Source organism: Crinia signifera, chromosome 5 (genome assembly GCF_055691185.1).
Source record: "Crinia signifera chromosome 5, ASM5569118v1, whole genome shotgun sequence".
Classification (NCBI taxonomy): Eukaryota; Metazoa; Chordata; class Amphibia; order Anura; family Myobatrachidae; genus Crinia; species Crinia signifera.
The window spans coordinates 34801847-34818940 of record NC_139221.1 but is presented as its reverse complement, the minus strand read 5'-3'; the positions used below and the strand labels follow the sequence as shown (position 1 = coordinate 34818940).

General features: G+C 46.7%; 1 protein-coding gene across 4 annotated transcripts in view; it reads right to left on the bottom strand.

Moving 5' to 3' along the window:
- The window catches only part of VPS13B (vacuolar protein sorting 13 homolog B), a 790826-nt gene that overhangs the window by 64346 nt on the left and 709386 nt on the right, over positions 1–17094 (bottom strand). For all 4 annotated transcript variants that reach the window (XM_083186988.1, XM_083186990.1, XM_083186987.1 and 1 more), the window contains exons 44-48: positions 9598–9753; positions 7328–7591; positions 3794–3877; positions 3482–3657; positions 1715–1885 (exon numbers count right to left, since the gene is read on the bottom strand). In XM_083186988.1, coding sequence (XP_083043114.1) covers positions 1715–1885; positions 3482–3657; positions 3794–3877; positions 7328–7591; positions 9598–9753 — 851 coding nt within the window. The remainder of the gene's footprint in view (positions 1–1714; positions 1886–3481; positions 3658–3793; positions 3878–7327; positions 7592–9597; positions 9754–17094) is intronic.

Here is a 17094-nt window from a genome sequence, read left to right as displayed (position 1 = left end):
GACTCAGCATACTGTATGTGTTATGTGTCCGAGCGACTGGCTGCATGGACTCAGCATACTGTATGTGTTATGTATCCCAGCGACTGGCTGCACGGACTCAGCATACTGTATCTGTTATGTGTCCCAGCGACTGGCTGCACGGACTCAGCTTACTGTATCTGTTATGTGTCCCAGCAACTGGCTGCATGGACTCAGCATACTGTATGTGTTATGTGTCCCAATGACTGGCTGCACAGACTCAGCATACTGTATGTGCTATGTGTCCCAGCGACTGGCTGCATGGACTCAGCATATTGTATGTGTTGTGTGTCCCAGCGACTGTCTGCACGGACTCAGCATACTGTATGTGTTGTGTCCCAGCGACTGGCTGCACGGACTCAGCATACTGTATGTGCTATGTGTCCCAGCGACTGGCTGCACAGACTCAGCATACTGTATGTGCTATGTGTCCCAGCGACTGGCTGTATGGACTCAGCATACTGTATGTGTTATGTGTCCCAGCGACTGGCTGCACAGACTCAGCATACTGTATGTGCTATGTGTCCCAGCGACTGGCTGCACGGACTCAGCATACTGTATGTGTTGTGTGTCCCAGCGACTGGCTGCACAGACTCAGCATACTGTATGTGTTATGTATCCCAGCGACTGGCTGCACAGACTCAGCATACTGTCTGTGTCATGTGTCCCAGCGACTGGCTGCACAGACTCAGCATACTGTATGTATTATGTGTCCCAGCGACTGGCTGCACAGACTCAGCATACTGTATCTGTTATGTGTCCCAGCGACTGGCTACACAGACTCAGCATACTGTATGTGTTATGTGTCCCAGCGACTGGCTTCATAGACTCCGCATAATGTATGTGTCCCAGCGACTGGCTGCACGGACTCAGCATACTGTATGTGCTATGTGTCCCAGTGACTGGCTGCATGGACTCAGCATACTATATGTGTTATGTGTCCCAATGACTGGCTGCACGGACTCTGCATACGGTATGTGTTATGTGTCACAGCGACTGGCTGCACAGACTCAGCTTACTGTCTGTGTCATGTGTCCCAGCGACTGGCTGCACAGACTCAGCATACTGTATGTGTTATGTGTCCGAGCGACTGGATTGGGGTCCGTGTAAATTTCCTTCCAGGAACTCAGATCGGCAGGCAGCACCTTTATAAACTATTGCTAGGACTGCACTACCGCAGCCATGCTTACATCCCCTGAGCCCCTCACAAGCTTGGGGCCCGGTACGAGTGTCCCCTTTGACCCCCCTGTCGCTTGCCCTGGTAACACAGGACCTTAATTAGTTCATATGATTTAACCATTTCTCATTAACCAGGGATATCCTTAATCCCTGGACTGCCTTAAGGACATAGTTTTCTAACCCAAACATTCTCAAAAGTGTTTGCTTCCTGGATAAAGGGCACTGCTGGGCCATATACGGCCGATACACACAAAGGAGAAGGGAAGTTGGAAAAGCAGAAGCAGCAGTAAGGGGCAAACATTTGCATTTAACTTAGGAGTGGATGCACAGCGGAGCGTACATCCAAGTGCAGAGCGTATCTTGCGTGTTCTCGCTCTGCAGCTGTTCCACAAATGCTCTGCAGGCGTTATAGTATAGTGTACATTTTACTTGTATACACATTCCCAAAAAAGACAGGTAAGTTATAAGGCCGCTAAATAACACAAACGCACACAAATATAAATCCCCGCGGACCTACCTGTCTGTATCTTTCTTATTATATGGCCACACCGGCTGAGCGCGGCTATCTATTCCATAGAAGTCGGCAATGATATGACCGGCAGAGAGGTCACTTTGTGCTTTAACAGATATCTGTTTGATCAGAGCTGTCGAGATGGGAACAGCACATTCCGATGGGTCATCTTCTTCCCTGGAAGTAGAGGAATATTCTAATTTTCACATATAGAAAACCGCGACTCAGGCGGGTTTATGAAACATTTATTATGCTTGAGTGAACCTTTTCATTTGTATGGTGGTTTGCATGTTTCAGGATGTCCGCATTCTGCTTTCCATGTGAAATCTTGCTACATGCAACTAATGACATCATCAATTAATTCCAGCGTTTCACTCTCAGTTTGCTCTGCCAGCAATAGGGATGCCAATCCCGGGATTCCTGGGATTGGCCTCTCTAATAAAAAAAAAAAATAACCCCACCCCCTTAACTGCCCGCGCCCCACATGTCATTATAAATGCCTACTAAACCAGCCCCCCAACCCCAGACAATCCTCCCATCCCCCTGTAAGTGACAGTGCAGCCATTTACGTCGGTTGTAACAGGCAGGAGCAGGAGTCCGTCTCCTGCGGACGGGCTGCACAGCGGGCGTGTGGCCGGGCGCCTGGGTTCGCAAGTTCGGAACAGTGATCTGCGCTGACAGACATAGCTGCGGCCAGGCTGCGCAGCGTGACGTAATGTCAGGAGTCACGCTGCACAGCCTGGGCGTCGCCACGTCTGTCAGGACAGATCACACTGTCCGTAACAGCGGCGCCGCATGGGGGTGAGAAGAGTCAGCCGGGCAGCATCTGAATCATACACTAGAGCTCAGTGCTGCCCGGCTTTAAAAAAAAGAGTGCGTTTTACATGGGGTACTAATCCCGGAATTCCGGGATAGGAAGCTTCAATCCCGGGATTCAAATCCCACCGATGTTAGGCCAAAATCCCGGGATCCCACCGATCCCAATCTCGGGATTGTCCTCCCTAGCCAGCAAGGTTTACTGTGGGCAGCCAGAGCTAGTAAAATCTAAATAACTATGATTTTCTGCTAGCGGTCTATGGAAATAACTACTGGCCAATCACTGTAAAGCAAGGTAAACACTGGACCAATGTTGGGCCATTATTCCGATTGGTAATGAGTCTAACATATCGCCTCCATTGCGCAGTGTGTATGCCCAATATACGTGCTCCCACGGTCATATACATTATAGTAAGGTAGGATGTGCTGCACGTTAAACTTGACAATATTACTAGCGTCCTGTGGTATGGTAACAAAGGAGGGAACACACAATCTGGGCTGACGGCATCCATTCCGATGTCAGAGCAAATACACATCGCTCAAATGTGTACCCAGCTTTATAACCACGTTACTCCTAGATTTTTCTCGGCTTGCAGACAGAGCTGCCCAGCGCTTAGCTCCGTATTCCAATCACGGAGATGGAACTCTACTTCGCCAGGCCCCACAGCTGTGCGAGGAACATAGGTCTAGTCTCTTGGGCCCCTGCTCTGCTCTAGACTTTGCCATAGTTGTAGCATTCCCTTATAGCAAAACTGTGGCAAGGCATGATGGGACATGTAGTTTCACAACAGCTGGATGGTTATAGTTTGGCCATGTCTGGTGTAATGGATGGGGGAATGCCAGATCATAGCTATTGTACATATACGGTGCTGCAGAACATCCACTTGGGCCATATGATCTCCCTGGGAAGCAGCTGGTGACCCCTGACCACAGCACAGGCAAAGACACAACAAGCACCTTGCTTGGAAAGTCAGGTGATGCGTCAGGTCCGGCTCGATGTTCTGCAGAGGCTTTTCCACTCCTTTCCCCGGAATCAGTTGTGTTTCATTTAAACCAAGGCTTCTTTTTTCCAAATGAATAATGATGGGATCAGGAAGATGGCTCTGCATGATAAAGAGAGGGCTGAACACAATCTGGAAGACAAAAAAGAACAGAATGCCATTATTCTCCAGCTGCCTGATCTTGTGAATCGCTGCTTCCAAGGTTGTGGTGACCTTCATCCCGTCCAGCAGCAGAGCGGCCACACATTGCCGGGCTGGTATTACTCACCATTCGCTGCTGCGCTTGGGAACCGGGCTCCAAGGTTAGAAGGGTGCACCAGACGTAAATGATGGGTCTGTTGGAAGACGGCACCTGCGAATCGTGAGACGGACATTAACAACCAAGCCATCTAATACCTCATTGCTTTCTATATGAATACTGTATTCTTTATACAGTAGTTAGTTTAAAAAGGAAAATTTGGAAAAGATGTAACAACAAAATAGGGTACTTATGAGTTATCTGGGCGCCCGATTTTTTGATTGTATGCCTTAAGTTAAGGCATACAATCAGTTGCGATGCGATGCGATATCGCATCGCATGCGACCATCGGATGCGATGACCCGATTTTTCCATAGGAATCAATGTTAAAATGGACTGAGTCCATTTTAACATGGAATTCAATGGGAAAAAGGGGTCCTTTTCATACCCCTACTATCCAAGTGGGCATGGAGTTGGATATAAACCTGTGGCGAGCGTAGCGAGCCACCGAGCCCGAAGCGTGGCGAGCGAAGCGAGCCCTGCGAGGGGACGGTATTCTGTGTCCCCTCGCGGGGCTCGCTACGCTCGCCACAGGTTTATATCCAACTCCATGCCCACTTGGATAGTAGGGGTATGAAAAGGACCCATTTTTCCCATTGAATTCCATGTTAAAATGGACTCAGTCCATTTTAACATTGATTCCTATGGAAAAATCGGGTCATTGCATCGCATCCGATGGTCGCATGCGATGCGATGTGCCCGATCCGACCCGATTTAGAAATCGGGCGCCCAGATAACTCACAAGTACCCAAAATAGTTGTAACAACAAATAGTATGCAACAACAAAATAGTACAAATAAGTTAGTCATACCACTTTCAGACCAAATTCTCAACCCGTGTCGTTAAGTCACCAATTCGGCCTGTAGGCCAATCAAGGCATAGGGGTGGGGCTTCACATGTGTCAGGGGCGGAGCTATGCTCCATTACCCAGCCCCTTGGGGGAAAAAAGAACAAAAAAACCCTATTCATTTATGCTTTGACATCGATGGAGGGAAACCATCTGCTTCTCCCTCCATCGATGGAAAAACCATTCTGCATCGGCCATAAACCATCGATGATTTTGGCCGTTCAACTAGTATACAGCCCAGCTCTGCTATCTGTCATTGTGCTCCGGGATTTGATGAATTCTCATATTTTCTACTTATTTTCTCAGTGTCTTGTTAGTATTACATCAACATCCATTGCATGCGGGCACATGCATTATTTATGTATTGTGAGGTTTTTTGCTGACATTTAAGTTCAAAGGTGTCTTGCAAATGCTCAGTGCCGGGGATCAGGAAGCCGCGAGCAGCATGGCCTGCCACCGCTGCGCATTAGAATCCCTCACATCGCTGTGGGCTGCAGTAGGGATGATGAATCGCGGTCACGTTACAAGACAGGCTACCGAGGAGCAGTCCGCAGCTTGTGTGTGAGAAAATGCCTCAGCAATGCTATCATTTACACACCCTATGTTCCTGGCTTGTTTAGAAGTTGGCAAAACCCTAGTTCTTTGATTATGTGATGCAGATATCTTACATCTGTTCACTTTACTGTTGATATGTTATACATGGATTTCCTGCCTCTACAAAACGAAAAAAAAAAAATGGTGCTTGACAAAATAAATTCCACCCTCATTGCACCGTTTAGTAGATAAAATGTCCGCTGCGCGTTGTGTCAGTGAGGTCTGAGGGGGGAGGGGGGAGCTGTAAACTGCGCATCTGTCTGGATTTATTGGCTGTGGTAAATGGCATTTCGTTTTTCAGCTTGGAAATTGTATACGTTAAGATGGCTGGGGATTAAAAGAAAAAAAAAGACACATGACTTATTTCCTAAGTGAAATATGGAAAATGTATTTTTGTTTGGAACGGAGCAGCTATAGAAAAAAATACAAGACAGAGTTTGCTAAATTGTTAATAGATGGAAGTTAAACACAATGGGGGAAATTCATTGAGCCTTCAAGAAAGTGGAGAACCCACAGCGAACGGTCATATTTCAGTTAGAGTTTATAAAGTACGTTTTGTAAAATGATAGGTACAGTAGAAGCTGGTTAATTGCTACGGGCAACTTCTGTACTTGTCTATATATCCATTCTGTTAATGATTTGAAACGGGAAACGTGTCACTGCTCTTGTCACCTCAAATTCAGGGGCTCATTTATCAATTAATAATAAAACTCATTGCATATCATAAACCAGTGGTCGCCAACTCCAGTCCTCGAGAGCTACCAACAGTTCTTGTTTTCTTGATCACCTAGCTGGGACACAGGTGCACTCATTACTGACTGACACTATATCATTATAAATGATCCACAGGTGGAGCTAATTATTTCACTTGTGATTCTGTGAGGAGACCTGGAAAACATTTCCTGTTGGTAGCTCTCGAGGACTGGAGTTGGCTATCCCGGTCATAAACTGTGCTACAGCTAATAAGCTCTCCCTACTGTCATGTTTCAGTTCCTAACTGTCATGTATTTGAAAAGTTAGGTATTTATCATACACACACATGGTTTTATCACTTGCTGATAAATGAGCCCCCTCAGTCTTTTAATAACCCAAAAATTGAGCTATTCATATCCCCACCAGCTGAGGGGGGGGGGCGCAAGAAGGCGTTCAATGGGATACTCCTATGATTTACCTCATCCTCCAACAGCAGCGTTTGACCAATGTCTTTGTAGCCCTGTTAAGCTTGTTGCCTGTATGTTGTGTCAGAATTATCCTTTGTTCCACATACAATATCTTGGGGCCTATTTATCAAAGCAATTTTTTTCCTTTAAATAAGCAAAATCAGTTTTTAGTGTGTGCATAGGTGCATACACACTGTACAATTATGTTGACCAATTTCGTTCATTTTGGCACTTCTGAACGATATTGGTCAAAATATCTTTCAGTGTGTACACTGAAACACATTGATGACCAATTTCCCTTGAACACAGTGTCCTGGACGAAAGATGTTGATGAAAGACGAACATCTAGCTACACTCTATAGGCTTTTTTGATGAACAATTGGCGGGTATGCGAATCATCACTGTTCCTCGCATACACACTGAAAGATATTTTGACCAATGTCGTTCAGAAGGGCGGCCAAAATGAACGAAAATGGTCAACAAAAATTGTTGTATGCACCTAAGGGTGGTTTCTGTAACATGCCAATTTAAAAAGGGCCATAACAATTTTATAAATTTTTCCAGTATACACAGACCTGAAAAAATGATACAACTAATAATAACCAGGATTAAAGGGCAAAGCCCTCACATTTATGAGCAAGAGGTCTATGAACCACCACAGACTCAAAACAAAAACCAAACAACAAAAATTGTTTAGAACTTTCAATAGACACCTTGGACGAACTTTAATGATAATTGGCGACAGGTGCACTTTTGAAGAAAATTCCCCCAAAAGTACTAATTGTTCTTTTCCATCCCTCCAGGATTATTATGGTTGTACTCTCCTGCCAACGTTTAAAAAAAAAAAAAATATATTAAGATTTAAAATGCGAGGTAAAACTTTATTCAGGGTTCTTCTCGTACCTGAATGATGAAGCTGTGCTCATCGGCATCGCAAGCCAGGCAGACATCTTGGGACCAGTCCTCCTCTCCTTTCGCCCTGACACACACCTCTGTAAGCTCATTGTTTTCCAGGACATAAGATGGCAACTTCTGTTTGGCTGACAGGCAGTCAACATGTTCGCGTACAACAGCCAGGCCATCCTGTCCCGTATAGTGTTGAACCACCTTCAGGTCAATGCCTTCTGATAGATAGCTGCAAAGGATCTGCCTTCCACATATAGTCACCTGTAAGTACAACAGTTTTATATTTACCTATTAAAGTAACTAGATTATGTGTTAAGGGATCAATGCAACAATTTTGTGACACAGGTACAGTAGTTCCCCAACATACGGTATTAGAATGAGCCAAATCTGAGGCTGCATTAATATTCCCGACAATGAAGTTGAAACCAGTGATGTCATTAATACATTTGCTTTCATAATGTCATTCATTTCTATACCTGCTTTACCAAGGATATTGGTACAGAGCATATTGTTTGCCTCAATTAAGAACATGAGACAACCGGATAATTTAGATCTAAAATTGCTTTAGATAAGCAAGAAACAAACAAACAAACAAACAAACAAACAAACTATAACTGAAATATTTGCTTACAACATAGAACCACAAATAAACTTCTCTATTATATATCTCTATTATATAGCAGTATAAAAATCTACATCAGAGTTTGCTTGTTTTAAAATGTCACATGTGAGGCAAATATGTACACAATATACATCTGACAAACATGCTTTTAAAAGTCAACTTCTAACAATGTGTATACATGTATACATTTGTACACTTGTACCAGATGTCTCCACACTTGCGGCGGACATATTGCGAAGTGAACCAAAATTTGTGTGGATGAGGTCTATCAAACTACCGCTAACCATACAGTAGTACACAATAAATGACAGCATATAATCACATACTGTACAGTATGGTCAGGGCCGGTGCTAGGGTGTCCGGCGCCCTCCTGCAAACCATACATTTTTTGCCCTTTCACATTGCCATTGCAACAAGCTGCAGCCTGATTGTGGGAGTGTATGCAACATGCGATCCTATGGAGGATCTCGGGTGCATGTACAAGTATGCATAGACAATCTCAGTGCTGTGTCCGCAAAATGTTGCAGGCACTAAAGGTGCCCATGCACACTGCGAGAATCGTATACGTTATGGGCTAGATCGCATGGCATGGCATGCATGCAATGTGTGTGCGATGCGATCCGAAAGCAGTACAAAAAGTATGTGCAGCACTCGTGAGTGAGGGGGAAAGGAGGGGAGAGAAGGGGGAGATGAAGAAGAGGGGAGGAGATAGAGGGGGCGGAGTGTTGAGGACTGGCAATGGCACTGGCACAGCACACTGAGAAGAGGGAAGGAAGGGGAGGCGGCGCTGCTGCCTGTTCGTCATTTGACTGACAGCTGACAGGCGCAGGGAGCAATGGGTATGGGGTGGATCTGGACATGACATGTCATCCAGGCATTCACAGACAGCGCTATATCCCTCAGCGCAAGTGTCCGCGAGGAAGAGGGGGCAGGTCGCAGGAGGAGGACAGTGTGCGCAGTGCAGGGAGCTGCTCAGCCTCTCCATACTGCCGCCCGCTCTCAGACAGGCACTGCGGGCGGCGTGCAGGAGGCAGTGACAGTGAGGGCTGAGGCAGCTTTAGCAGAGCAGGGAGGGAGACAGCGCCTTTTCAGCATGGCGCCTCCCTGCATTGCAGGAGCTGCTGAGTGGGTAGCGCCGGCCCTGAGTATGGTCATTGAAATAAATACTTTAATTATATCTGTGGTACATAGAAAAACTTTAAAAGAGTCAGTGTAATTTAATGTAACATCATGTATATTATAAATTAAGTTATAGATAACATATCATTCCCTCATTACGGCTATGGGGTGTATTCAATGCCGAGCAGTTAGCTTGCCGTAAGAGTATTCAACGCCCTCCCCTTAACTTGCCATTTCCACTTTTGCTGGTTCTTTTCAGCGAGGAAGAAACAGCGAGTGTGCCCATCAAAATGGCGGGGCTTGCAAAAAAATGCAACTGTATTTTTCAGGCGCCGGGATCCTGGCAGGGGTAACCAGGAAAGACCCGGTGGTGGGGACCAGCAGACATCAAGTGGCAGGGACTTGCACAGACCCAGCTGCGAGGACCAGCAAGGACCCGGCAGCATGACCAGTGGCCACCCCCCCCCCCCTCCTACTCACAGGTAGCAGCCGCCACTGCACATGACATAGCCCGTGCATGACTTACTTGTTTTTGCACCCCATTCAGCTGTTGCACTTTGATGATCAGAGTCGCAGTCCGGCCCTTGTAATTAATATTTCGGATAAATGTTCCAGCGTTGTCCACATTGAAAGGCTCAGACCAGCGCCAGTTTCCCCAGCCTTCAATACAGATGTGCAGCAGCTGCATGGAGATACAACATTCATTAAAGGTTTAGGGTCAAAAATACACTGCTTTCTGTCATTAAGGATTCATTAGCATTCTTATGTTAAGATTTAAGATTTAGCTTCCTGAGGGGGAAAAATATTTTAACCTCTTTGGTGACACACAATACATTATATTTTTCAACCATTTTTCTTTTATGTTGTCATTGGAGCTGCAAAAAAATGAAAACTATGTCTGAATATTTAGATTCGTCACTGCCAATTGGTCAAGAAGCTGTCAGTCGGGTGTGCAATATGGCTTTACATACAGAGGCGGCCATAGACGAAGCACAAAATGGCGTCTGTGATACGATGTTTGGTGCCTCATCTCTACTCTCGAACTGAAAAGAGTGCCAGCGTATAGTGAGTGCGATCTCAAGAAGTACTGTACAAAAATAAGGGGGTTAAATTACTATAGCTTCTAAAAATAAAAAAGAGGTGATGTTGCCCATAGAAACCAACTATCTCTAGTGCATCCTAGAAAATAATGGGAGGGCGGCAGGTCGACAATAAATATGCCGACAAGCCATAGGTCGACACATATAAAATGTCGACATACCTTAGGTCAACCTAAAAATACGTAAGTTGATATAGACAACAAACCCCCCCCCCCTGATAACTCACGTTGACCTTTTTCATGTCAAATCATGACCTGTCTCCAAGTAGTGATAATCCGAATGACTGTGGACCTTAATTCGGTTGACCCTATGACCCAGACACGAATATAATAAAGAGAAGCTGCTTTGTATATAGCGAGGTTCACAATAGGGGTAGCGGCTAGTTCCCTTTTGCCATAAGGACCTGGGGAGGAGAGGGGGAGAGGAGGATCAAGGCCGGAACAAGGAAGCCAAATGGATCCTCGCGGGCACTCTTCGCTCGTCATGCTTCGGGCACCGAGGGCTTCACTATTGATCCCGCCACCGGTTGCCTTTAGTAACTACTGTAGGTGGCAGGCAAAGTGGAATGTGCCACCATTTGGGTCCTTTGATCCGACCTTGCTCCTCCTCTCCCTGCCCCCTCTACTCCCCAGGTCCTTACGGCGAAGGGGAACTAGTCACAACCTTACCATAGGCTGCACGGATTTCTGCTTGCCCCCTCAGACAGTGTGAACATACATTCATACATAGTAGAGCTTCTTGCCCTCTATTGCGGCGGCTGCAGGCAGGAACCTAGGGGTTACGGCATGCTAGTCCTGGATTTACCATATGAGAAAACTAGTTTAAAACTGAACAGTTACGGGCATTAAAGCTTGAGGATTTCCTCCAATGATAAGCCAACAGTCAAGTGGATATGTCCCCAACACCCCTTTTAAACCTAAGCCCCTGGCTTTCATCTGGCTTGGACCCAGAACACAGGATGAAGGCAGGGTTTTAATACTTACCACATTTCCCACATGGGTGACTAACCCTGTTCTTCTTATTTAAAGTGGGCACTTGAAGATGATATCTCAGTACTTTTGTAGTAGCACGGCGCCCAATTTGCATACGTACGGCACCGTAGGAAAATCGCATCGCATGCGTTTTTTGCATGCGATGCGATCGCATGCGATGTGATTTTCCTACAGTATGTAATTTATTCACTGCGCTCTGCCCAGCGGGTGCAATGCAATCGCATTGCATCCGATCGCACTGCGTGCAAAAATTGCATGCGATTTTATAGCTTGATATGCCATTTACTTTGCTATACACTTCTATGCGATGCAAGGGATTTATGTGTGTTCCACCCATTAACTACATTGTGTGCTGTGTTTTGAATGTTTAAATGTTTAATGTCATTTTGAAGTAAAGTTAACACAAATGCTGAACGTCATTTTCCAGTTATATATAAGTGACGCACAAAAATGTAAATTTCCTTCCAAAGTTGCACGGCCAAAATCTTTTGCCGCACACAGCCTTCGTAAAATTAGAGGGAACATTGGTCCCAGTATACCCAGCCTGGAGTGGGCCTATTTACACACAGCAGAATGCCAGCTAAAACCTAGGTCCAAAGGCTATGGGCAGATTTATTAAGCCTGGTGAATAGCCTTTGGGCCAGATGCACTAAGCTTCAAAAGTGATAAAATGGATAATGATAAACAACCAACCAATCAGCTCCTGCCTGACATTTTTCAAACACAGTCTGTGACATGGCAGGTAGGAGCTGATTGGCTGTCTCACTCTCCATTTTATCACTTTTGAAGCTTAATGCATCTGGCCCAAAGTGACTGGTGATAACGCACCAGCCAATCAGCTCCTGTCGTTTAATTTGACAGTTTTGAGCTGATTGGTGGGAGATAAAGTACCAGCCATATTATCACTTCACCAGGCTCAATAATTTTCCCCTTGTGTGTGAAAGGGGTACAGAAGACATAATTGAACAGCATTAACAGAGGCTGCAGTTGTTATACGGTTAATCAGCAGACGCCTCTGATAATGTCCTTGTCTTCAGCTTGAGAACAGACATAAGCAAACACATGACAGACCAACAGCAGTGGGTGGTTTATGAACTGAACTGCTGTAATCTTATCATTATTATTACTACATGATATTTCAAGGTTTACTCCACTGTTCAGTAATGAAAGGTTCATGGCAGTAAGTGAAAGCTTTGGATCCAGGCAGAGAACTGAAGCAGGGCTAGCCTTTACCACGGTGCACAGCTATACAGCCCATGTGAAGCTTAGCTTTGTGTTATTGCAGAGATTTGGGTTCATAGGCTGTGAGAAAAGTAAAAAATGGAGTTGTACAAATTGCCTCCAATTCTAGAAATAAAGATGAATTCATTAGTAAATGGTAATTGAGGTAACAGTATACACTACCGCCCATTTATTTCAATACACCACCATATTTGTGATTTTTTTTTTTTCAAGGAAAGATGAAGGTAATTAATGGTTGCCGTACATACTGTAAATGGGTCAAACTACTATTGTACGGGATGTCTGCACTCGTTTGTATCATATCAGCATATAGTTTTCGTAAAATACTTAATTTTAATAACTTGCTAGAATAACAAGGTTTACATCAGAACAGTATACTATCCCCACAACTGTCTGAGCGTCATCCGGTACCTGCTGGTATACACAGGCAACTTGAAAAAGCAGTGAGCTGGAACACAATGGAGACTTGGAAATAGCAGTGAGCTGGAACACACTGGAGACTTGGAAATAGCAGTAAGCTGGAACACACTGGAGACTTGGAAATCGCAGTGAGCTGGAACATACTGGAGACTTGGAAATCACAGTGAGCTGGAACACATTAGGGACTTGGAAATAGCAGTGAGCTGGAACACATTAGGGACTTGGAAATAGCAGTGAGCTGGAACACACTGGAGACTTGGAAATAGCAGTGAGCTGGAACACATTAGGGACTTGGAAATAGCAGTGAGCTGGAACACACTGGAGACTTGGAAATAGCAGTGAGCTGGAACACACTGGAGACTTGGAAATAGCAGTGAGCTGGAACATACTGGAGACTTGGAAATAGCAGTGAGCTGAAACACATTAGGGACTTGGAAATAGCAGTGAACTGGAACACACTGGAGAATAGCAGTGTGCTGGAACACACTGGAGACTTAGAAATAGCAGTGTGCTGGAACGCACTGGGGACTTAGAAATAGCAGTGAGCTGGAACACACTGGAGACTTGAAAATAGCAGTGATCTGGAACACACTGGAGAATAGCAGTGTGCTGGAACACACTGGAGACTTAGAAATAGCAGTGTGCTGGAACGCACTGGGGACTTGGAAATAGCAGTGAGCTGGAACACACTGGAAGCTTGGAAATCGCATTGAGCTGGAACACACTGGAGACTTGGGAATTGCAGTGAGCTGGAACACACTGGAGACTTGTCCACAAGGAAGAAAACAGATACAGGCACCTATTGAAGTACTGTCTAGTTCAGCTAGGATGGACGCCCTGGCTGCTGATTGGCCCAGCCCCACATGTGACCAGGACCAGAATCAGATTAAGGGCCTAATGGGCCTGGAGCTGAAAATGTCCTATTATGAGATGTGGAGGAGGCCATGTAAGCATTTAGATCACATACACTATAAGCCCCAGTGCCTCCCTAAATACATAAAATTGCAAAAATGTTATAAATGTATAAAATGAAATGCATACATTTTAATACTTCTGATTTATGGCCAAACATGTGTCCAGCTGGCGTCCGTTGTCATGATAATTTCCCTATTTTTATGTGGAGGCCATGAGCAGGACTATGAACCAAGACTGGGCACATGGGTGATCTCAGCCCTAGAAGGCAATGCTCATAAACCGGAGGAGCGGGCACTGCACTGCAGGACACTGGCCCAGCAGCTGCTGGGCAGAAAGAAGGTAAGTGGAAGGGTTTTGGGGGCTGCCACTGGATCTGGCATCAGGGGCACAGAATCCAGTGTGTGACAATGGTTTTAAGAGCATCGTAAAAATGTAGTAAATAGATGTATGAAAAATCTATAGAGCTGTGTGCATTACTTACAGTATTTACTAGGTGATTCATCGCGCCCTACGGGCGCTCTTCACACCGTCGTAAGGGGCTGCGCCCCCTTAATTTGTGAACGTTTGTATATGAGAAATATGGTTAGAATTGTATGAAAGATGCCTGTATTGCAACTTAGGTGTCCGCGAATCGCGGGAGGGGGGGTCGCAGAGGGTGCCGCGAATTGCAGGAGGGGGGGTCGCGGGGGGTGCCGCGAATTGCAGGAGGGGGGGTTGTGGGGGGGTGGATGCTGCGAATCGCGGGAGGGGAGGGATTGCAGAGAATCGCGGGAGGGGGGGTCGCGGGGTGGGTTGCCACAAATCGCGGGAAGGGGGTTACGGGGGCGGGGGTTGCGGCGAATCATGGTAGGGGGGGTCGCGGGGGGTGTGCCATGAATCACGGGAGGGGGGGTCACGGGGTGGGGTGCCAAGAATCGCGGGGGTGTGTGTGTGTGCCGTGAATCGCGGGAGTGGGGGTGGGGGGGGTGTGACGCGAATCGCCACAAGAAAAAATCAACACAGAAAGGTCAACACATGTAAATGTTGACATAAGTGTGGCACTTCATTGGTGTCCATGTCGACACATGAGAATGAATATGAAAACATTCAAAAAATGAAAAAAAAAAACTTCAAAAACTCATGTCAACCTTTTTCATTGTCGACCATAGCCATGTCAGTGTTTTCCATGTGCAATTTAATTCTGGAGCTGCCGCGAATCGCGGGGGGGTCGGGGTTCACAGGGGTTCCGGTGGGGGGTTGCCGCGAATTGCGGGAGGTGGGGGGTCACGGGGGGTGCCGCGAATCGCGGGAGGGGGGGTTGCGGGGGGGTGTGACGCAAATCGCCACAAGAAAAAATCAACACAGAAAGGTCAACACATGTAAATGTTGACATAAGTGTGCCACTTCATTGGTGTCCATGTTGACACATGACAATGAATATGAAAACATTCAAAAAATGAAATAAATCTTCAAAAACTCATGTCAACCTTTTTCATTGTCGACCATAGCCGTGCCAGTGTTTTGCATGTGCCATTGAATCCTGGGGCTGCCGCGAATCGCGGGGGGTGCCGCGATTTGCGGGAGGGGGGGGTTGCGGGGGGTGGGTGCCGCGAATCGCGGGAGAGCGAGGTTCATGGGGGTTCCGGTGGGGGGTTGCCGCGAATTGCGGGAGGGGGGGGGGTCGCGGGGGGGTGCCGCGAATCGCCGGAGGGGGGGTTGCGGGGGGTGTGACGCGAATCGCCACAAGAAAAAAATCAACACAGAAAGGTCAACACATGTAAATGTTGACAAAAGTGTGCCACTTCATTGGTGTCCATGTCGACACATGACAATGAATATGAAAAAATTTAAAAAATTTAAAATAAATCTTCAAAAACTCATGTCAACCTTTTTCATTGTCGACCATAGCCATGGCAGTGTTTTGCATGTGCCATTTAATCCTGGGGCTGCTGCGAATTGCGGGGGGGGGGGGGGGAGGGGTGTGTGCCGCGAATCGCGGGAGGGGGGTCGCAGGGGGGGTGCCGCCAATCGTGCAAGGGGGGGTCGCGGGGGGGTTCTTTTTGCCGCGAATCGCGGGAGGGAGGTCGCGGGGGGGGTTGTTTTTTCCGCGAATCGGGGGGGGGGGGTGTGTCACGGGGGAGGGTTTGCCGCGATTCGCGGGAGGGGGGGGTCGCGGGGTGGTGGTTATGCCGCGAATTGCGGGAGGGGTTGTGGGGGGGTTCTTTTTGCAGCGAATCGCGGGAGGGGGGGTCGCGGGGGTGTTTTTGCTGCGAATCGCGGTAGGGGGGGTCGCGGGGGAGCGGGTGTTTTTGCCGTGAATCGCGGGAGGGGGGGGCGCGTGGGGAGGGGGGGGGGGGGTTTGCCGCAAATCGCGGGAGGGGGCGCTCACCTGGTGGCTGTGGAATAGCAGTGCTGGGCAACATGGGAAGGCAGTGGGTGTCTGGCACTGTCTGTGGGCTCACTGGGCTGGTTCTCTGTCACATACCTCCCAACATGACCCTCTCCAGGAGGGACACAATGCTCTGTTTCTAGACTTCCCCTTAATGTATGATTGCCATCACCTGTTTTAAACAGGTTAATTTCTCAGAAAGGTGTTCAGCACAGATGAAGGCAATCACACATTAAGAGGAAAGTCCAGGAACAGAGCGTTATAGACACAGACACCCACTTTGAGTGACAGATGTAGCCAAATATATAGGAGATTAGGAAGATAGGCAAAAGTCTTTCGATTTAAACCTATTTGAAAAGTCACTTTTGTCCATTTACAGTTACCGATTATCCCTTATGCAGATGACAGTCACACATCAGTGGAATGTATCAGGAGAACCTGCACACATACTGGCATTGGAAGCTGTCTGCAGGCCAGTGATGGATGGAGTTTGCAGTAGAGGAGAGTAATACATCCAGCTCTTGTGTAGATCTGACATTGCAGAGCACCAGACCTGTACAAACAAAGCGCTCGCTGACTTCGTGTCACTAAGGAGTACGCCTGTCAGTTCGCATTTTCTACACGTTATTGTAAAGCTGTTGGCACAGTAGCAATCCTCATACGTTACAAAGATTAATGCTATAGCTGGCTTCACAACCACTAAAAGACAATACAGAGAGCCCAGCAGAACAATGCATTGCGGAGATATAGTGATGAAGTATCACAAAATGAGAATAAATAATACTGTATACATGCAAAATGTGACATAGTTGACGTGATTCTCGTAATATAATATCGTTATTCTTAAAAAAAAGTGACATTTGTTATCTAGGTCACCCCCAAACGTTTGATTGGAATTGGGACATGACATCCCTAAGTCGGGGGGGGGGGGGGGGGGGGGCACATCATCTCCAGCTAGTTCTATGAAGCTGACAATCCATCTAATA